Here is a 22788-nt window from a genome sequence, read left to right as displayed (position 1 = left end):
TTTTGGTCCCATCAGAATCGGAATGGAATTGAAACCTTGCTGTGTGGCACTTTGATTTCTAGAGAATAACTGCTACTTCCTATATTGAACAAGTAAACAAACATCAAATATTTTCTATCTTACAATATTTTCTATCTTATCTCTATATTTTTTACCTATCTTATCTCCACCTATTTTTAACCATAATGAATATAAAGTATATTATTTAGATGTTTGATGTAGCCAGACATATACAAAACCCATCTCTTTAAATCTTGAAAGATACAATGATAATACATGCGTAAGAACATGTAGAAGAATGGGGGAATAAAATCTAACACACACACCCCACACACTTTACATTTTACTGTGAAATACATTGAACTAAGCATCTGTCTATATGTTTTCCCAATATTTTCAATACATTCTCCCACAAGAATTCTGAAAGTCAGAATCTGTTGCTACCTGGCATAACCAATTATTGTTACTGGAAAAAAGAAAACAGATGTGCAAAATGAGAACAATAGAATTGCAGCCCTGCATGCTAACAATGTGCATGTAGCAAGCTATGATGTAAAGACACAAATTTAGGATTGTGAGCATCATTTTAATAAATACAGAGCAAATCTCATCCTTGTGAGAAACTTCAATCTCGCTCATTCTTTTGTCCAAGGGCTTATATGTGGATGGGCAGCATTAAGGCCCCTGCCGGGGGTGCTGTTCCTCACTGTTGTGGGACTCTGTTCATTAAGTTATGAGGCCCTGTTCATTAAGTTGGGCTCTTAAGTTCAGTTGTGGTTGTTCAGAGGTGGTATTCAGCAGGTTCTGACCAGTTCTGAAGAACCAGTAGCCGAAATTTTGAGTAGTTCAGAAAACTGGCAAATACCACCTCTGACAGGCCCCGCCCCCATCTATTCTCTGCCTCCCGAGTCCCAGCTGATTGGCTGGGTCTTCTTTTGTTGCCCTCCACAGGAGAACGGAGCTGGAAAGTAGGTTAGTAGGGTGGGGAGGGAATGGGATTTTGCAGTAACCTTCTCCTGGAGTGGGATGGGAATGGAGATTTTATGGCCACCAAGCCACATCATGCCAACTAAGCTACGCCCACAGAACCAGTAGTAAAAAAAATTGAATCCCACCACTGAGGTTGCTGCTACTGTGCCCCTGCTACATAGTGCTCTTTCCACTTATGTTTAATATCTATGTGAAGCTACAGGGTGAGATTATTGATCATCATTGGGTAAGGTATCATCAATATGTTGACAATACCCAGCCATACACTTCTGTCTCTGTTAAGCTAAATGATGCTGTCAATGTCCTTTCTTGGTGCCTGCAGAACAACAAGCTTCAGCTGAATTCTGGCAAAATTGAGTGGGTTTGGGTTTGGAGACCTTTCATATCTGAGGATTTACCATATTTGGCTTTAGGTGGATTGCAATTGTTCCAGACAGACTCAATGTGCAATCTGGGAATTGTTCTGAATTCATGACTCTTGTATGAAATGCAAGGGGCAGTCATGGCCGGGAGGACGTTCACACAGCTTCATGCTGTGTGCCAGTTGCAATCCTTCTTGTCAAGTCACCTATGCCCAAATCATATCTCACATGGAGTACTGTAATACATTCTACATGGGGCTGCTGTTGAAGAGTATCCAGAAGTTTCAGTTGGTGCAAAATACAGCAATGCAGGTAGTTATGTGTGTTACACTTCTGCTCCATGAGTCACGTTGGTTACCAGTTTGCTTCTGGGTCCAATTCAAGATGCTGTAATCTTTAAAGCCTTACATGAGGTTATCTGAGAGGTCACCTCACTCAGTTATATATATCTGTACCATCAGAATGGGCATGTTGTGGGTCATCAGCCAAGTAGTATCATTTAGTGGGGCCAGGAGCCCAGTATTTTCTGCTGCAGTAGCCAAGCCTCTCAAAGATACCCCCCCCCACACCAAGTTGAAGTTGGCTCCAACCTTGTTGGCTTTCTGGAAGGCCCTCAAAACTTGATTTTGTCATCAGGGCTGAGGATTCCATGGAAGCATATGGCCCATTAAATAGTATAAGTGTCAAGACTGTGACACTTACACTGTTAGAGTCGGCTGGCTGTCAAGACTCCAATATGCACCCCCATTCAAAACATAAGTCTATAGCCGCATCTAAAAAAGATTGATTTATTAAGGAGTTGACATGTTGATGTTTCCCAATTGCAGCCGTCTCTGACACGTCATTCATTTCACCCTTGACCCTGGTCTTCCCCCCACCCCCTGGATGTATATTCTCCAATGAGACACATCCATGACACAATCATGCTTTTCAGTAATAATTTTGCATGCCAGAAGCTTCGGTTTCCAAAGCAATGGTCTCAAGTATTTAAGGAATGCACTGCTTTCCCCCTTCCCTTTCTGCTGACAACTAAAAAGACCAAAGAAGTATTTTTAGTTGATAGTACGTTTGACTGAATTTTTGTGTCTTTGATTAATATAATTTTTAATTGTTTAAATGGATAAACAATACTGATTGTTTAGTTCTGTTTTAATTGTGTATGCTTCCCAAAGTCACATGCATGTCAGATGGGCTGCTATATAAATTAAATAAATAAACCTTCTGTCCAAGCCAGTCTTAAGAAATTTAAGGGGGAAAAAAACCAGATAAAGCTATAAGAATGAATGCAGAATTCAAAAGATACAGTTAACATCAATCAAGTGGATTATATTTAACGATCAGTGGTATGTGCCAAGACCTTTTGAGCTATTCTGTACAATTTAGAGGAAAACCTTTTAACTATATTTTTTCATATTTTTATCTGGGTTTTCTATAACCAGGAAGGAACAAGCAATTGTTATAGTGGCATTTTTGTTTTTAATGCATTTAAAGATTAAATTAAGTAGTGGTGGGATTCAAAAATTTTTTACTACTGGTTCTGTGGACATGGCTTGGTGGGTGTGGCAGGGGAAGGATACTGTAAAATCTCCATTTCCTCCCTACTCCTGGGGGAAGGTTACTGCAAAATCCCATTCCCTCCCCACCCCACTAACCCGCTTTCCAGCTCTGTTCTCCTGTGCAGGGCAACAAAAGAAGATCCAGCTGGGACTTGGGAGGCAGAGAATAGATAGGGGCAGGGCCAGTCAGAGCTGGTATTTGCTGGTTCTCCGAACTACTCATAACTTTTGCTACTGAACCTGCTGAAATTAAGATATAGCAATAGTACTTAGACTTATGTACCACTCCTTAGTGCTTTACAGCACTCTCTGATCAGTTTACAATGCCAGTGCATTTCCTCCAACAATCTGGGTCTCATTTTACAGCCTTGGAAGGATGGAGGGCTGAGTCAACCTTAAGGTAGTCAGGATCGAACTCCTGGCAGCAAGCAAAGTTAGCCTGCAGTACTGTACTTTAACCACTTCACTATCACAGCTCCTTATGTAGCAAGAAAGTTTGCAAATATTGTATTTATATATTATAATAAAAATTGAATTTAAATATATTAGGGATTCATAACTGATAACTCAAGCTCCAAGTTGGTTTTGCATGAAAATAAATGTTTCCTTTCTTCAATAATGAAAATTAAATCCAAATATGCATATCTAAATCTATGCATTTTATTGCGTACATATCAATATGCTAGCTGATTTGTTCGTAAAGTGCACCCATAAACTCAGCAGCAAAAGAATAGCTGAACTATTTTATCATAATTAAAGCTCTGTATTTTCAGAGTGACCTAAAATAATAATCTTAGAAAGAACTCAATGAGTATGAAGGCTAACAACATTTAAAGAATTGGCAGCTGTGATTTCACATTATTGCATAAATAATAATAATAATAATAATAATAATAATAATAATAATAATAATAATATCTCAGGTTCTTGGGAAGGATTCAATAGGTAGACAAAAATGCTGAATCCCATCTGAACATCTGGTAGGTTGTGCTATGAAACAATAATTTCATATAAACTGATCAATTTTTATATATTCCTAGTATCATGATGCCATGTATTACACTATAATATCTGCATATGACATTTAAATAATGCTACAAAAATCATTTTTCAATACATCAACTTCTGGAATTACAATGCACTTTCAGTCATATCCTGTTTGCACAATGACCTTCTCCCAATATACTGTAAATGAGTGTGGGGGTGTGGGGTGGGTGGGAATAAGGTTGATATACACACTAGCCAAATTCCAGGAGAGCTCAGATAGAATGGACACCCAGAGTTTTCCACTTACAACAGTTTTAGAGGAGTATCTGGGCATGTTACAGATGAATGCATAACAATTTCCCTCCTCAACTTACATTGACTGGAAAAGCCTCTGGAGATGTGGGATTACACAGGTATTTTAAATATTTATGTTTCTTTATCAGATTTTATTGTTGCCATGATCATACAGGCCCTCGGTGGTTTACAGAAGTTAAGAGCAACACCAACCAGACCCTCAATGGTAAAAACTAAACCTGAATAGATAAAAACATAGACCCATAAAGTCAAATCATCTTCAACATCCTATAGGACTATTCTCTATAGGACCATCAGGATAACTGTTATTAAAAATAAAGTTATGAGTTACTGTTGCAAAATCCTCCTATTCCAATGAAAACTTACATATTGTACATTTATTCATAAATAAGCCTACTGAGATTGGTGGAATTTAATTTCAAGTAGGTATGAACAAAATGGGAATTCAATTCCCAAATATGCAAAATGTCTTTTGATTTTGAAAAATGAGTGCAATGCATTTTCATTCTTATACTGTAGTTTTACTTTCTACTTTGGGAACTTAGATCTAATTCCACCCAGCTTTTTGTTGATATCTTATTCAGAGGGGAGCTAATAGGGTGCAGCAATTAGCACAAGGGTGGGTAGATACGAGCAGAAGAAAAGGTCAAAAACATGAAGATAACAGCTGCACCTGCCTAACAGAAGCTCTGCCCCTTTTTCTATGGGTCACATTTGTGAAAAGGGAATGGGGCTTTGATTGTGTAGTTATGGCTGCCATATTGCCTTTTCTTTGCTTCTCTTGCAAAAGACCCTAGGGATGGAGATGATGTGGTTCATAAGAGGTTTCAACTGTGTCTTCCCAGTATCCGGAGTAGCATCTCAGCATAGCCAAATTTCAGTGAAGATTTTGATGAAAGTTCATGCAATTAAAAGAATTAACATATCTGGACTACCAGTCCACAAACTGAATTACTTGTCATAAAAGATATTTTTGTTATTATGGTCATAATAGTTTATACTTATATTTTACAAACATTAATTTCTTTGAAGAATTGTTCATGCATGTAGGAGCCCTGACTAATTCTCATTAATTTTTACTATGAAAATTTGCAAAATACCTTATTATAGTGTATTAAGAAAAGGTGGATAATAACTTTATGCCATAGATACAAGGATATAATAATTTTATAATAATGAATACTATTAAGAACAAAAAAGTACCAAGTTAAAAGTTCAAGTTTGACACAATGTAAATCTAAAGTAAGCACAATGTAAATCTAAAGTAAGAATCACTTTTTATTTTAAAAATACTAAATTCAGAACATTTTTTAAAACTAACATTTGTATACTCACCAGTTTAAAATCTAAAAAATACACTCACGTAGTCATCAGATTTCACTGAAGGGAGTAACAGAATATATAGTATTTCTTACCTGCCTTTTTAACCAGAGAAAGTGTCGTTCTCTCAGGAGTTTTCCTTTTTTCTTCTTTTTTTCCTAAAAATTAATTTAAAAAAGATGTTTCTTATGCTGGAAAAGTAAATCACATACTTTAGCAAGCTTATGAAAAACGTATGCTATTATTTTGAATGATTGAATATTGAATTCAGTCTAAATTTGAACATACTTGGAGAAGATACATCTATCTATATCATATATGTTTATATCGATATTATCATTATTTACATGTGTGTGTGTGTGTGTGTGTGTGTGTGTGTGTGTGTGTAGTATACCAAATACATAGATTTATGTAGCACTGCATCCGTCAATTATGTATTTATAAACTTAATGGCATTGATATCATGTGCCAATGACAAATTTATATTTATACTTCCCTACATTTAGTTATTCTTATATTAGAACAGTGAAATGGTTTTAATTCTAGTTTTGACAGTAAATTTTGCTGGTCAATGACAAAAGTAAAGAATGTTATGCACCTGGGAGATGCTCACTGACATCAGTAGGATTCAATCATCTGTACAGATTACAACACTTCTAATGGGGGATGTAATGTACAATGAGATTTATATATCATCCCTTACAGTTAAACTATCATGTTAATGATAATTTTTTTAAAAACTCACAGTCCAAAAGCATACCTTTTGCTTGAATATCAGAAACATCTTTCTTCTCATGGATTATCTTTCTTTCTTCTCCTACTTCTAAAATATGAAAAAACATGGCTTTGGATCATACAATCAGAAATAGCTAATAAACTGAAAAAAAAAGCTCAACTCATTCTGTCCATTCAACATTAAAACAAACAGCTCTAATTTAGAATTCTGTGTCAGCAGACATTTAGCTTACATCTCATGATGAATGTATGTATTCTTTGTTTAAATTGTTGTCCCTACAGAATAGTTTCCTGACGTCTACATGGGAAGTTCACAGCAGATATTTTTTTCTTTGCACCCTAGGAGAGAAATATCTGCTGCTGCTACCTAGGACTGAACTCTCAACCTTCTGATTGGGAAGTGAGCATCTTCACCACTAGGCCACCACACCTCTCTGGACTCTTTCAGGGGCATAGGGTCCCAGAGTGATGATGCGTTTGGCCCCACCTTCGGGCTTAGCCTCTTTCCAAATGCTACAGAGATGTCCATGGAATTCGGTCAAAAAAGATCATCTGTGATTGTGCAATTGAAGCTTTATTCTTCCTTTTACAAGCATCACATATATTCACATACATTCTACTCTCCATCTTACTAAAGTGGTGGTTCTATGATTACTTCATTTTTTAATTCAAATTTATAATGCTTCAGAAATAACCATATACCTATTTAATACAGCAACAATCTAGTAATGCAATACTTATGCAAATAACTTACCTTTCTTTTTAATTTCAGGAACACCTTTCTTCTCAGCAGTTACTCTTTTCTTCTCTTCTTCTAAGATATAAATCAAAGGGTAAATTAATTGGTTTCATTTTGTTTAAATACAATAGGCAGTTTAGAGCCCTTTAAAGATGAAGCAAATTAATTGCTTTATTTTAAAATAATAAATACCCTACCTTTTCTTATAACTTGTGGAATAGCTTTCTTTTCTTGAACCACCTTTTTTCCTTTTTCCACTTCTAAAGAATAAATTTAAAAAGAAATTATTTCAGAGTGCATTTTTATTCAAGAATTAGTAGTCAAAATGACAGAACCCTTTCTACTTCTGCGCTTGGAGAAATAAAATATCTCTGAATCTAAAAATAAAATAAACAGCACAAAATGTTGTCTAGTCAAGAGCCTATTCATTTTAATGGAGGCAAAAGACTTCACACAGAAGTGGTGAAGGAAAAACAACTTCAGAAGGTTTTTTTTTTTTAAAAAAGTAGACCAATGCCATACAGCAATGCAGTTGACTGGTATTTGAATGGAGGGACAACAAACTTTCTGGACCACCCAGGATAATTTTGATACACTTCGACTTCATTTTTATTTCATTGGGGACAGAAAGTACTTTGATCATCTGTAGTTATAACTGGGCACAAATAATGTGTTTATTTTGTTATTTAGGGTTGAAAGGCAAAATGTCAGCACTACTGGATTTCATCCATTATATCTGATGATCAGGGCATTTGGATGGGATAGAATTTAGAAGTATTTTTTTAATGATCAGGCTTGACATTGTTGGAAAAGTGGTCTTGGAAGGTGGTCCCCCTATATCATTCCTCACTCTGTTTAATGTGTATTATAAACTACACTAGGGAACTATCCAGGTTTTAAAGCTTTGATACTTCTACATTTTGGTGCTAACCCTTTCTATGCCTCTCTTTTTCATTCAAATAGATTCAACCATCTGATATAGATATCTGATATTCATAATGAAGTGGATGAGACCAAATGCATTTAAACTTCATCCACACAAGGAATAGATGGTTCTGGCAATCATTCTATGCTGGTTGGGATAATATGTGGGATGCACATTTTTAAAAAGATGATTAGATGAAGAGTAATAAAGGGGAGTCCACTATGCTTCCAGTTGTCACCCTCTCCTTAGCCCACACCTTTAACAAACCAGGTAAGGAGATTAAGGCTAGCCCATCTGCCTTGCTATATTTGACAGTGATTGGATGGAAGCCAAGTCAGCTTTCTTCAGATTCTTTTCTGCCACGTCCAGTTGTCAACTACACACTGCTGGATAGCTCTAAAGGAAGTCAGAGTGAGTGACAAAAGAGCCACTAATGCTGCAGTGGCTGTTGTGGCAGGTACAAGAAACAGAGCCATTAGAGTCTCTGGCAGCTTCCATGTTGATTGCTCCTGGGTGCTCTCTTCCTTTTTTGTGCCCCTGAAGGAAAAGGGAAGGGAGAAATGATGGCTGCTGAAAGAGACTGAAAATTCTTTGCTGCACTTTAATGCCCTTCATCCAGAGCTTTGCACCCTAGCTAATAGATCTAAAGGTGATTGCAAGGGGTTGTCTGAGGGAGGGGTCTTGAATATGCATGGCTGTATTCTGAAGCGGAGGGAGACAGATCCTTTCTGGATCTAGAAGTGAGAATACTGTGATGCGATGCTGGTCAATGAACATTCAGCTCAGGTCTGCTGCTACTAAGGCCCCCTCCACTGAGGAACCTCATCTGAAAGGCCTCCCTCAGGTCCAAGGGAGCTCTGTTTAAACACCTAATAGAGCAGACAATTAGCCTTGCTTCAAATTCATCATTTTGTGTCTCAGTTACATCCCTTCAGGCTGCAGACACAGACTGGATAATAGATCCAAATACTGATGATATAAATGAGACAGAGACGGAGACAGAGATGGATAATTATAGAGACAGTGAAGGAGATGGATAAAGTTGGAGACAGTGACTGAGACAGAATTATGCAGATGGAGGCAAAGGTGAACAGACATAGAAACAAAGGTCTAAATAATTTCAAAATGTATTGGGGATAGATTAGCTCCAAGACAAATCAAGAGGACTTTTTAAAAAACAACAACAACAAAAGAGCATGACCTATATTACAGTTAATGCAACATGTGGTTATACCAAGGAAGGAAGAGAAAGATGTAAGAGAGAACGCTGTTTTTCTAATAAATCCATATTCAGTTAATTTGCTAAAATATATCTTATGGACTTAACATCAGTCATGATCAGGAGCTGCTTCTCCCACAAATGACTAAAAAACTTTAGGCATGAGGGAAGGAAAATAAAAGCAGTCCAGAAATATTCAAACATCAGTTTCATCTTTAACTCTGCCCTTGATTTCAGTGTCACTAATATTAACATATTTTGTTATTTATTGCCAACATAAAGAGAAATGCCTCACACATTTTTTTCAACTTACAAAGGGAGAAGACAGTAGCACTAACTAGTCTCTGTCCTGACTCCTTGCATCCATTTATACAACCTGATTATCTTCAGAGAAGGACCTTTGAAACCAACATTTAAAATCTCCTTGTGATCTGGAATCCTGTGCGTTCCCCTCCAAAGGATACAGGATTAAGTTAGCTTAATCATGGGGTTTTTTGGCACATCCTAACTTCCCACACATGCTGATTTGAATACACAATATGTTTTTTTCTGGATACTAGAAGAGTCTATCCTCAAATCACATGACCATTTCAAATGGAACTGGTATGGTTATCGATCCAAAAGCAAACAAGATAATACAATATACACTACTTACTTTTTGTAGCTGTCACATTAAGCTTTCCCACTGTATGAACAAAAGAATAATTTTTAAAAAGTTAAACCAAGGAATGCAAACAATGAATTACCAGGGATGAAAAAGAACAGCATGTTTGCAGAAGCTCCAGCAAAAATGTGATTGAGAGTATTACAAAGCAGATACTTTCTTAAAAACTATAAACCCTATAGTCTTTTTGCATATTAGTTCCATAAATATAAGCACCATCCATGTGCTATGGTAGAAAAGAGATTTACAAAGAGATATGAAAACAAAATTGATTCTGCCTGTATGCCAATATTGCGAAATCCACAGTGCAATGAAATATCTGTTAAATTGTTCAGCCATGAGTAGTTTCTTTTATATTAAAAATACATACCATTTTTCTTTACACTTCACAGCCATGAACCAACTCAAATTTATCATTCCAATCCAGCACAAATATATCAATAGGTCAGATACATTCTTTGTACACAAAGGGTCTACCCAAGTGTAAACATTTCTAAGGAGCAGAAACTTTGTTGCATTTGGTTTCATACATATTTACTAGAAAGGTCTAGACCAGGGATGTCAAACTCATGTGGTCACAACAGCAGCATCGGGACTTTCCCCCCTTCGCTAAATCAGGCATGAGTGTGGCCAGCACTTGACGCATCCGATCCATGGGCTGGGAGTTTGACAGCCCTGATCAAGACAGTAACAACTGTTCTGAAAATGCCAGAAAAATGGAATTAAGGCTTTTACTTTCACCTCCAACAGGTATGCATTACTATTAGACACTAGCAGCCTTCCTTCTCCTATGCCTTTGGAACTGCAACTCCCTGAATTTCCTGGGAAAAGGTGAGTTCTTTTGGGGGGTGTATGCTTAAAACCCTCAAGGTGCAAATATGTGCACTAAGATCATGCAACATATACATATATCTGGAAACCAGGACAACTGTCAGAAGAAAAAATGATCACAAAAAAAAAATGTGACAATGTTTATGCATAAAAAATATCTGATGTTTAGTGGGAGGCACTTGTTTCTTCCTAAATTAAGTATCAGATAAGAATCCTTGTTGATTATGAAGTAATAAGTGTTATAAATATTCCTACTAGCATCATTCTGGTCATAAATTCATTCCATTCCATAAATTCATTTTAAGTCCCATATGAGCAAACTAAGAAATTGTACAAAGTGAACTTAATAATGAAAGTTGAAAAGCAACTGGCAAACATAAACTATGACACTAAGGGAGAATAATATAAAGCATTCAATGGGAACATGGAGTAGAAAATGTGTGGGGCTATTAGTGCATGCTCTTTCAAAAGTAAATAAATTGATTTGGACAATAATTTTATATAATCCCACTCACTTAGTTCTACTATGTATTATATGACTCTCAGCATAGATTTTGCATTTCCCAAGTTACAACAAAGTTGCAAATTAGGCTGAAGAAGCAAAGATCACTTGCAGGTAGCCAGGAATGGATTTATACCTTAAATAAATTAGGTAATTGTGTTTCTTAAAAGGTCATTCTGGGGATGAACATGGGGTCAGAGATTTCCCCATTAAAATTTCTTAATTCTAAGTATGCAGAAGCCAACTAAGTATGCAGAAGGAAGTTCCCAGAAGCCAACTTTGCATGTAATCCCAGATTGTGGATCTGGATCGAAATAGATCTGCCCAACAAAAAAGCTTTCCTATCCATAGCCTGATAAACACAAAATATATACAATATTTCACAATAGAAATGAGTAAACAGAGCCTGCACATTCACATTACCATGACATATGACCTCATATCCAGACTTGCCATTTCCAGTTCAGAATGCACGATCTTATCTGAAACAAAGAACTATTACCAAGGTTTTCCTCAAATGTTACTTTCTTCAAACTATGTTTTACTTTCCATAACCCCATATTAATGGAGCAAGGTCCTAGAAAATTCCTAAATCAAAAAGATCTCTTTCTAAAGTTAAAAAAAATAACTTTGAAAAGTCAGTGAAGAAGAGAAAGATTGTAAGATGTGATGAGAAAAATAAGAAGCTTTCATGTAAGCCTCAAAAGGTCAGGAATATTGCTCTAAAATGGTCTTCAATGACTTCTACTTCATCTTATGTCTTCCACCTGTGATGTCAAGTGTTTTTAAGAGATGGAAGAAGGCAAGGAGCAGCAGCACTGGATTTATGCCAAGTGTCCTTCAAAGAAGATTAGAGTGCAACAACTGCCTGTTGATCTGCCTGTGATGAGAATTTCTAAATATAGCAAAGCACTTGAGTTAGATGGCATAGTGCTACACAACTGAGACTCTCTGAAGATACACCTTACCAAGCTCTGTATTTTCACACTTTTAAGTTGCAAGATAATACAGGGAGTAAGTAAGTGACATTAGTGCTGATTCAGAAACAGCTTGCTGCCCATCCATCATCAGCAAAAGGAGGAGGTAAGAAACAGGGGCCAAAAGACTGGTGGTAAAGAGGAATATATAGAAGCAAAAAGAATAAGGAGGTAGCTTCCTTCAAGTTGGAGCCTAAGTGCATTTGGTGCTTCTCATCAAACTGTATAAGAACGGTTATGGAAACACGCTTTTGTGAAAGACATGTGACGGTAGCTTAATTTCCCTTAAAATATTGCCTTCAGATTTAAAAGTATAATATGGAAGTTTTCCCCTCCAAAGTTAATTGGCAATATAAAACAGATTAAGCTTGAGTTAGATCTCTATTTCATATCTATACCAGTCCCAACTAATACTGCATTATTGAGAGAAAGTTCAGCATGAAATAATTTTAAAATTAATGCTAGATTTCATTTTGGCTAGATCAATTCTATTTATACTATTTAAGGGTATATTCTCTTTCAGCCTTCCTCATCTTGTGGTGTCTAGGAATATTGTGAGTGGTGCTTCCATAATTCCTAACCAGCATGGCTATTTCATTTCATTTTATGAAACAGTTAATATATTGGCTATTCTCAGTTTCTAAGTATTCAAAGTATTAATATTCATTGAAATCAGCTGAGAATAGAAATGATATTCCTGGTATATTAGAACTTCTCTGAAGCCTGCTGTGCCTCTGAGCTCATCTCATCTGACAGGGTCTCTTCAAACATTCCTTTTTTGTTTTAATGAGTGTTTCGCTTAGGTTCTATTCTTCTCTTCAGCATTGCCTAGCTGTGCCATCCTGACGTAATCAGGCAGTTTACAAGGGTCAGGGAAATGTAAATAAGATCAACCTGAGATTCTGGGAATAGCTATTTTTTAATTCTGGATCCCATCTGTTCAACTTGTCTCAAGAATTCTAAGCCAGAAATAGGTACTGCAATCACTACAGTATAAATTAATCTAATGTTTTTAAACACCTTGTCTGTTATTTTGATTGGATATAGCCAAACCCTTTGGGACTACGAAAGCTAAGGTATAATGATGCCTTTCCCAGAATGATAGGTCATTCTGGGAAACAGCATAGCTTCACTAAGGGTCTGAAAACTTCTATTCTGCTATTTATTGCCTTTCCAGCCTATAATTTATTTACTGTTGGAATGGAATAATAGATAGCTGAGCCAGATTTAATATTCTTGCACTCAAATGATGTGAATCTGTGGTGGATCTTCTGTGAGCATTCAACTTTGCTATCTAGAGGAGGAGCTTAAAATCTTCTTTCACGGGTCAGAATACTTAAAGTCATTTAAAGTATGGTAACCCATTAAGGAAGGTAGTAGGTAGCAGAAAACAGACTGCCTTCAGATTTAAAAGTATAATATGGAAGTTTGACCCTCCAAAGTTAATTGGCAGTGAATTCCAAATGCAAAATGAAATAAAAATGCCAAGGATGAAGTGGAAATGCTTGGCAGCAGCTACCTATGCTTTTATTTGTATACCAGGCATTTTATTTTAATTGTGAACCTGTTGGTGACCAAATCAGCAACATGGCTTATGGATAAGCTTCATTGGCTCAAATGAAATCATACCCAAAAAACAATCCCCAGAAGATTTATTTATTTATATTTTATGTTTCTATACAGCCCATATTCCACAAGAGAGATTTGCTTTATATGCCTTTTCTTTTTCAATTGGTGGACATTGTCCTTCTATAGATTTCAACAGTAAATTTCAGAGACTTCTACATGTAATCTACTTGACTTTCCATAGTCCCACAACTGAACCAAAATCTGATTCATTTTCACCTTGATAAAGATTCCAGGCCACGTTTTCTGAGTAATGAAGGTTTATTTATCCTAAAAAGTGTAACTAAATATGCTGGCCCTATCTCTGGGCCCATGTTAGAGATTAACATGCTTCTGTATTTCAACCTAAAGGAGTGGCTAAGCATCTAGGTTTTTCATTACTTTTCCATATTTTTTTATAATGAACTAGCATTATAGTAAGAAGAAAAACTATAAATTACTAGCTTCCTGAGAGAAATAGAAATTGATGAGTAAATGGGCAATTCATCAGTTATCCCCAAGCTACTCTGAAAAGGAATCAGAGACAACCTAAATTAATTAAACGTAGAATCATTCTTACAAGCCACAATAGACATGCCATCATATTTTATGAATGATTGGAAGAAAATTGCCACAAGCTGGGGGGAAAAACATGGAAGTAGCAAAGAAAATACTGGAACAGACTGATTTGGAGCCAGCATCGTATGGAAATTCAGTATAAAAAAAGAAATAAAAAATAGCAATTTCAGGGAAATGGAACCAAAAGTGATGTTTCTCATACTAGGGGCATGATTAATTTTGTAGGGACTAGCAATGCATGGATAATCATGCAAAAAGATTAATCAGTCTGGGAAAAATATTTAATGAATTATTTTTTCCCTGATAATATATAACCTAAATTACAGAACTCTGAATTAGTTTTACATAGAAACCATTCTACATTAGTTTCAATACTGAGTCATATTGTGCAACCTTCTTGGAATGTCTGTGCTTTTCTCACTTTTATAGATACCATTGTCAGGGTCAGACATCAAATAGGGTAAAGGTATGCTTTTTCCTGTTCTGGACTCAGGCTTGGTATAGAACTGCTTCAAAATGTGAAGGCTTCGTATTGATTTCTGCTTGTTTCTCTCTATATTAAAAATCACACTGACTCTTGGATCCCTATTCTAAATTGTCACTTGCTTGCAAGCCACTTGTAATAGCTTCACAGAAATGAGTTGTGTAAAACTGTGTAAATAAGTCGAAAGAGAAAACATAGTACTGTGTTAACATTAGGAGTAAGAGCACAAATCAGAGATATACTGGGATAGTTCTATATCTAGATTCTAATGTGGATGCAGTTGACTAGACTTAACCTATAATTTTATATGTCAGTTTAACACACTCTTTTATTACTCTCACAGTGGAAAAACAATTACCCTTTTAAATCTTTATCTAGTTAATCTTTGCACGTAGCTTTTCATATACAAAGTGTTGCATCGATTATTTATTTATTTATTTATTTATTTTTGTCAATTGCTTACAAGATAATAGGTATAAGTAAAACAGTTATGAATATATGGATACACATATAAGAAAAATAAAAAAAGAAAAGAAACAATAGGACAGGGATGGTAGGCACGTTGGTGCGCTTATGCACGCCCCCTACAGACCTCTTAGGAAAGGGGTGAGGTCAATAGTAGACAGTCCAAGGTTAAAGATTTTGGGGTTTGGGGAAGAAACCACCGAGTCAGGTAGAATATTCCAGACACTGACCACTCTGTTGTTGAAGTCGTATTTCTTGCAATCAAGTTTGGTGCGATTAACCTTGAGTTTGTATCTATTGTTTGCTCTTGTGTTGTTATGGTTGAAGCTGAATTATTCATTGACAGGTAGGACATTGCAATGTATGATTTTATACACTATACTTAGATCGGACCGAAAGCGGCGTAGTTCTAGGTTTTCTAGGTCTAGAATTTTGAGTCTGGTGGCATAAGGTATTCTGCAATGAGTAGAGGAGTGGAGAACTCTTCTTGTGAAATATTTCTGGACTTTCTCTACTGTGTTAATATTAGATACGTAATGTGGATTCCATACTGATGAGTTGTATTCAAGTATTGGTCTGGCAAATGTTTTGTATGCTCTAGTTATTAGTGTAATATTACCAGAGAAAAAGCTACATAAGATTAGATTAACAACTTTTAACACCTTTTTGGCTACGTAGTTACAGTGGGCTGTAGCACTTAGATCATTAGAGATGAGTACTCCAAGATCCTTGTCAGAGTTTGGATCATCAACAAGGTCTATTCAGCCTGTATTTTATTTTCTGATTTTTTTTTGCCAATATGTAGGACAGAGCATTTATTTGTTGAGATTTGAAGTTGCCATTTGTTTGACCATTCAGATACATAGTCAAGGTCTTTTTGAAGGGTAGCAGTATTGTCTGTGGTATGGAATAGCTTTACATCATCAGCGAAGAGAACACAGTTGTTCTTGATATCATCACAGAGGTCATTTATGTAGATTATGAAAAGAGTTGGTTCTAGAACACTGCCTTGGGGGACACCACTGTTGACAGGTACAGAATTTGATAGGATGCTCCCAATTTTGACCATTTGTTGTCTGTTTGACAGGAATGCTTCTATCCAGTTATGCAGGTGTCCAGAGATACCATAAGATTTTAGTTTTAGGAGTAGTTTGTCGTGTACCACTGAATCAAAGGTTTTACAGAAGTCTATGTATATTGTATCTATTGCTTTGCCCTGATTGAGTTCTATAGTCCATATGTTGTTGCAGTGTAAAAGCTTCAGATTACATGATAGTTTTTTCCTGAAACCAAATTGTTTATTAGAGAGTAGGTTGTTTGTTTCTAAGTGGCGGATGATGGATTGGTTAATAATTGATTCCATGACTTTACAGGTGAAGCAGCATAAAGAGATTGGTCTGTAATTTTCAACTAGGCTGGAGTATCCCTTTTTGAAGATGGGGATGACCGTGGCTTGTGACCACAGTTTTGGCAAGGAGCTGGTCCTGAAAGATTTTTCAAAGACTATGCTTAGAGGTTCGGCTATGGCAGTGGATAGCTTTTTAAAGAAGTAGGCGCATATTCTGTCCGGGTCAATAGATAGAGATGGTTTTAGATTGCACAGTGCTTTTTCAACATTGTCTTCTGTAAAATCGATATATCATTGAAGTTGTCTGTGATTCGACTAGGAAATACTGGGCATGATTCATTGCTGTTTACAAATACTGAGCCAAAGAATATGTTAAAGAGGTTGGCTTTAATCGTCATTGCAGTCTTTACCATTAGGTCCTTTCAGGGGTGGGATGGACCTTGAGTCTTTTAGTTTGTTGTTTACAAAATTGTAGAAAGCGCAGGTGGACTTGGTGCATAGAAGGTTTTCTTCTTGTTTAATGTTTACATATGACACTAAATTTATCTTCAGTTTACAGAATTAATATTTACATATGACACTAAATTTATCTTCGGTTTACAGAATTAATATTTATTTCTTTGATTTATATACTCTCCTATTTCACTTTTATATGCTTACAATAAATATATAAAATACAGAATATAAGAAAACAAACATTTAAAAAATCACATAGCAGCCAGGCATAATCTAACATAATCATCCACACAACCAAGAGATGGGCTCTAACCCATTTGCACATATTCGCATATATAAGCCTCCTGGATCTAACTAGCCAACATTCCCTAGTTGATAGTATTCAGAGCGTGCCCTTTCTTGCCAGATCAGACAGGACAAGTGGAAACAATTTAGGTTTTTATACTTCATAAATAATGTCAAGGGACGTATCAAGATTTCTCCTGCATCTTTCTGAAATTTAGATCACTGCCTGACCACTATGCCCAGGACTTTACAAAAGCATGCCTTTTATTATTATTTTTTCCTTTCCTTCTTTCCTTGAATAAATTTGGGATATTGGGATTATTGAAGAAAAATGATTACATATATTGTAGCACCACCAGTATGAAATATATACACAGCCAATCCCATAATGGTGACAATTCCTTTAAGAATCAGCAAAAGCAATATGTAACTCATAATTCTGAAAATTAGGAACTAAATCATTTAAAGTTTAAAACACTAATTACAAATTAACACAATGAATATTTACCATTATGACAAATAAGGTGGCGCAACAGCCACTTAATTCTTAAGTTTGTTTGTTTTGTTTTGGTGAGCTGAAGAGATGCATCCATCAAAACCAGACAGCAATATGTCCTGCCTAACATGAGGAATTTGAGGTCTAAATTGTGAATTCAGCTCTACCTTCTATATTTATCTGAGAATATTTTACAGGAAATGGAAGTCAAACTATCATTTTAAGGTGCTTCAGTCTGATTAAGGTAAGCACTGATCTGCATCTTATTACCTTCTCATTCTACTTCCTACATGGTGGTTCTATTCTTACCCCATTCAATCATACTATGCTAGATCTCTAAATACCTCATGCTCATGGCTTCTTGGGTGACCAAGAAAAGCTTTGCTTGGAACTTTTTCAAGAGAAACTAATTGATTAATGTAGGACCTTCTTCTAGATATTCTTGAAAGAATGAGACATTTCAGCCTTTATCTAAGAGAAAGTATGTTCAGAGAAAAAAACTAGAAATGGAAATATACTTAGAGAAAGAATTAAACAGTTGTACTACTGGGCATATGAAATGTTTCATTCAGTGATTAAAACATAAGACTAGAAACTGGAAGAACATGATTTACTCAATATGAAGCCAACTGGACCTGCATGACAGCTGGGCCAGCCACTATCACTCAGTCTTTGAAAGAACCATTTCTGAAAAATCTTGCCAAGGAAAATGCAGGGACTAATCTAGTCCCCAGAAAACAATGCTGAGTCAGGCACAAAAACAACTATCACCACCATTCTACCCCTGCTTGGGTTATAGTAGTTTTTCTAGGAGCATATTTTCCATTGTTACTTATTTATTTATTTCTTGCAGAAACAAAGTGGAGACATTGTCAAAGGATGTTGTAATACAAAGACCTTTACAATTTCTTGCCCAGCTTTACAAAATTATTACGATATGCTTATCTTGCCGAACTTTCCCAGGGTAGTCTGCTATACATATGACAATGGAAGGAACAAGGAGGCAACGTTTTTCTCTCTCCTTTAACTCACTAGGTTTGTCAGTAGAACAAGAAAACTGCAGGAAAAGATAAACATTTATTTCCCATCTATTCTAAAAGTGGGAGGTCTTGTAAATTATATTAGTGGACTAAAACCTGAATCCTTACATTTCATCAAATTTAGAAGCAATCCTGAATTCCAGTGAGCAAAACTGTTTCAATTTTAGTTTAGCTTAGATCCAGTTGTTATGACTTTATCTGAGAAAGACTTCTTAGATAAGAAAGATGAGTCAGATGACCTCACTAAACTCTCTGGATCACATGACCCAGATTGTAGTACAAGACTCTGACCATAATCTATCTCCACTAACCCAGAACACGTTGACCAAGACTCTGTCACATATTTACCAGCACAGTCCACGTAAATGGCAAGTATGTCAAGTCAAATGTCAGAAAATAAAGATCTATCAGTGTGCAAATATACAAGAGAAGGTCTTGAAAATAAAAGTACATTTAGGAATTGCTCAATATCTGTAGAGCTTAAGGCAGATCAAACCTGAAGCCAATTGAGTAAGGACCATGTAACGATAACTTTTAATACATTCGTTGTTTGAGAGCAGTTTATTATTGGAAGCAATAGCTTGCTTGTAAAGCCCAGGGAGTAGATTCCCTTGCATTTGAATCCTGATTAACCTCCCTGAAATCCACATATTTGCAGGCTAATTTTCATTCTTGTCTTTGTTTTCTGGAATCTCAGCATGGATTTGGAATATTCTGGCTTTGGTTTTTGAACTCACAGCAACTTATTGTGTATTGTTTTGATCCTGAGCAATATTTTGGATTTAGACTCTGTATGGTATAGTTAAGCTTTCCTTTATCTCCATCCCCAGCCCTGACCCAACATAGGATATTGATATCAATTTGAATAATAGTATCTACTTTGGTCAAGATACTGAATATTTTTTTATAGAAGTTAATTGAACTTACCTTCAGCAGCTGGGAGAAGAGCTGTGATTGCCGAGGTCTGTTCCAAAAATAGGGGAGGATACGAGCCTGAACACAAGAGAGGCATGGAAGGCTATTAATTATAATAATATGCAAAACAGTACATAATATATAATGAAGTACACTTGGAGACCACTTTAAGAAAAACAGTCCCTCAGCAGAAAGGAGTTTCTCCTGAATTGCCTGTGTATATTTACTAAGTACCTCCTAGAAATTAAAGAGGGCGGAACAAATAAAACCCCTTGATTTGAAGTTCTAGATGAGTGAGTGTGAAATCAAAAAAGTGAAAAATGCTGAATTATTTGCTGATCACTTTGTATTCAGGGTTAAAAAACATCAATCTATATAATCAAGCATCCCACATTTATAGCTCTTGATTGTTGGAGGAGGAAGGCCTGAAAGCCCTTTTACGTCTGTTGTAATAAAAAGGACTTTTCTAATTCATAAATGTCTACCGAGTTGAGGAGACACAAACTCTTTAACAGATGCTTTACTTTGTGTAGCATATTATCAAGCCTTTGTAGATATGTCCGCATGAGTGCAGCTGCAGAGAAACATGAGCAGATGACGTACTTTTCAGTGAAAGAGATTATCATTTTGTGAAGAAAGGGAAGAAGTAGAATTACTACTCTCCACATTTTGGGTAGAATACACAGGCAAAAGACCTCTGCATTTTGCACAAGTGACCACAGCCCCAGATGACCCATTCTAGAAGGTGGCTTAGCATAGGCAACATCACTGGAGTCATAACCAAAGCTAAAGGGAATTGTTTCTCCAGAATCAAGGGTGAATTCATGTTTAATTTGGTTAGGAAAACCTTTTGTCCGCTCTAGTAGAGTAACTCTGGCCAAAATGTTTTTCCTTTCTCATTACATGTGGGATATGTTGGCAATAAATGTCCTCTCTGAACACGCTAGTTTCTCTTTTAAACCCTCTACTTTCCACCTTCACTCTAATAAAATATATATAATAAAATGCTTTGGTGTAAGGTATTTCTTCTACTGATACTTTCCATACATCTTGAAAACAGGCATCAACTCACAAAAATGATTAGTAATATAAATCAGGATTACGACAGCCAAAGCTTTGAAGTATTGAGATAATACAGTCAAATGCATTCATAAAAATGTATGCCTGCCATATTAGGTTATTTTATTACACATCGGCATAGAAAATTTTACCTTGACAAATTTGCAATTTATTTATACTGACAAACATGCAGCAATATAATTTTCCTCTTCTACATTTCAACTTCGAACACCTATTCAGCCCGTATGTCCATTCTCAAGTGAGAATTTAAAATCTCAGGTTTTAAGGGAGATATAAGTTATGAAATATATAATGCAATTTCTGGCTGAACGTGGATGAGGTCATTCTGGTACAGTTTCACTCTGAAAGGAATGTCAACATGCTTCAATTTGACAAGGCTTTGAACCAAGCAGTCCCTTGAAACTGCTTAGTGAAGCCTGCCTGGTCTGCTCCCTTTCAAGAGCTAAATGATGTGGCTATGTGGCTTTGCTTCAGTGACTCCCTTGGTTTTTTCCTCACAGAGCTTGCAGTATAAAAGAAGCCTGACAGGAACTTCTTCAGTGAGCACTGTGGGAGAAAGCTGAGATATACTTTCTCCATATTGCATCTAACCGGAATCACACCCTGCACAGCACCAGGTTGGTCTGCGCAGAATCCATGAAAGGATGACTAAATCAAAGAGCCCTTAACCATGGGAGGGGAGTCAACCCACAACTAGTTTGAAGTCTCCTCTTCCGTATAAGAGGACTTCAAAGCTGTCTGGTTTCAATTCAGGAGAAGAGCAACACAAAAAGATTCCCAAACTAGGAGTGGCTGTTCTAGATTGTAAAAAAAAAAAATCCTGAAGCCCATCCTCTAGATAGCCAGCACCAAACTTTCTTCTTCCAGAATGAGATGGATTTCAGAGGTTCAGAGCAGGGGTGGGATGCTATCGGTTCTGCCCGGCTCAGTAGAACCAGTAGCTCTGAAGAGCAGCAGACACTGAACTGGTTCTGTGTTTGCTGCTATTTGGCCCGGTTGCCTGCCCGGGCTCTTACCTGTCCTTTATTTCCTGATTTTTCAACCTCAGATGCTTTGCGTGGCACAGCTGAGGTTGAAAAAGCAGGAAAAAAAAGAGGCTTTTCAAACGCTGTGCACCTGCGCACTGCGCTTTTCAGCTCTCCGGGTGGCACAGCTTAAGGTTTTGTTACACATGCACAAAACATAGTCACTGAACCAGTAGTAACCCTGGTTGAATCCCACCCCTGGTTCAGAGGTTCCAGCCTGTTCCATAGAATTGAGTAATAGTAACATAGGTAGTTTTGAGTATTTGGACCAGGTATCCAACTTCTACAACATAATAGAATTCTTTATTGGCCAAGTGTGATTACACAGGGAATTTGTCTTGGGGCAAATGCTCTCAGTGTACATAAAAAAAAGATATATTCATTAAGAGTCAAGAATCATAAGGTACAACATTTAATAATAGTCATAGGGTAGAATAAGCAATCAAATCATACTAGGAAACAGTCAATATAAATTGTAAGGATACAAGCAACAAAGTTACAGTCATATAGTCACAAGTGGGAGGGGATGGGTGATAAGGAGTGATGATAAGATTAATAGTGATAGCAGTGCAGACTTTGTAAATAGTTGGACAGTATTGAGGGAATTATTTGTTTAGCAGAGTGATGGCATTCAGGAAAAAATTGTCCTTGTGTCTAGTTGTTCTGGTATGCTCTATAGCAGGGGTCGCCAACCTTTTGGACTTCAGGGACCACCAAACTCATAATTTTAAATCCCAGGGACCATTAACTGGTTCTGTGGGTGTGTCCTAATTTGTGGTGTGGCTTGGTGGTCATGTGACTGGCTGGGCATGGCTTGTATGTAAATATTATAAATATTTATAAAAATATTGAATTTTTTATAGAAAAAGAGCAACTTTTACCCAAAAT

At 36.5% G+C, this 22788-nt stretch overlaps 1 protein-coding gene across 28 annotated transcripts in view; it reads right to left on the bottom strand.

Moving 5' to 3' along the window:
* TRDN (triadin) overlaps positions 1–22788 on the bottom strand; it is a 239662-nt gene that overhangs the window by 123870 nt on the left and 93004 nt on the right. For 26 of the 28 annotated variants that reach the window (XM_087941756.1, XM_087941813.1, XM_087941721.1 and 23 more), the window contains 6 exons: positions 19808–19873; positions 9804–9833; positions 7202–7264; positions 7020–7079; positions 6291–6353; positions 5626–5688 (listed from right to left, as the gene is read on the bottom strand). In XM_087941756.1, coding sequence (XP_087797882.1) covers positions 5626–5688; positions 6291–6353; positions 7020–7079; positions 7202–7264; positions 9804–9833; positions 19808–19873 — 345 coding nt within the window. The remainder of the gene's footprint in view (positions 1–5625; positions 5689–6290; positions 6354–7019; positions 7080–7201; positions 7265–9803; positions 9834–19807; positions 19874–22788) is intronic. The other 2 variants (XM_087941764.1, XM_087941737.1) reach the window with 1 other exon arrangement.

The sequence above is a fragment of the Pseudonaja textilis genome, chromosome 1 (assembly GCF_049901715.1).
Source record: "Pseudonaja textilis isolate UNSWEBS1 chromosome 1, rPseTex1.2, whole genome shotgun sequence".
Taxonomy (NCBI): domain Eukaryota; kingdom Metazoa; phylum Chordata; class Lepidosauria; order Squamata; family Elapidae; genus Pseudonaja; species Pseudonaja textilis.
The sequence above is the reverse complement of the archived record's forward strand: the minus strand, read 5'-3'. Positions and strand labels throughout refer to the sequence as shown.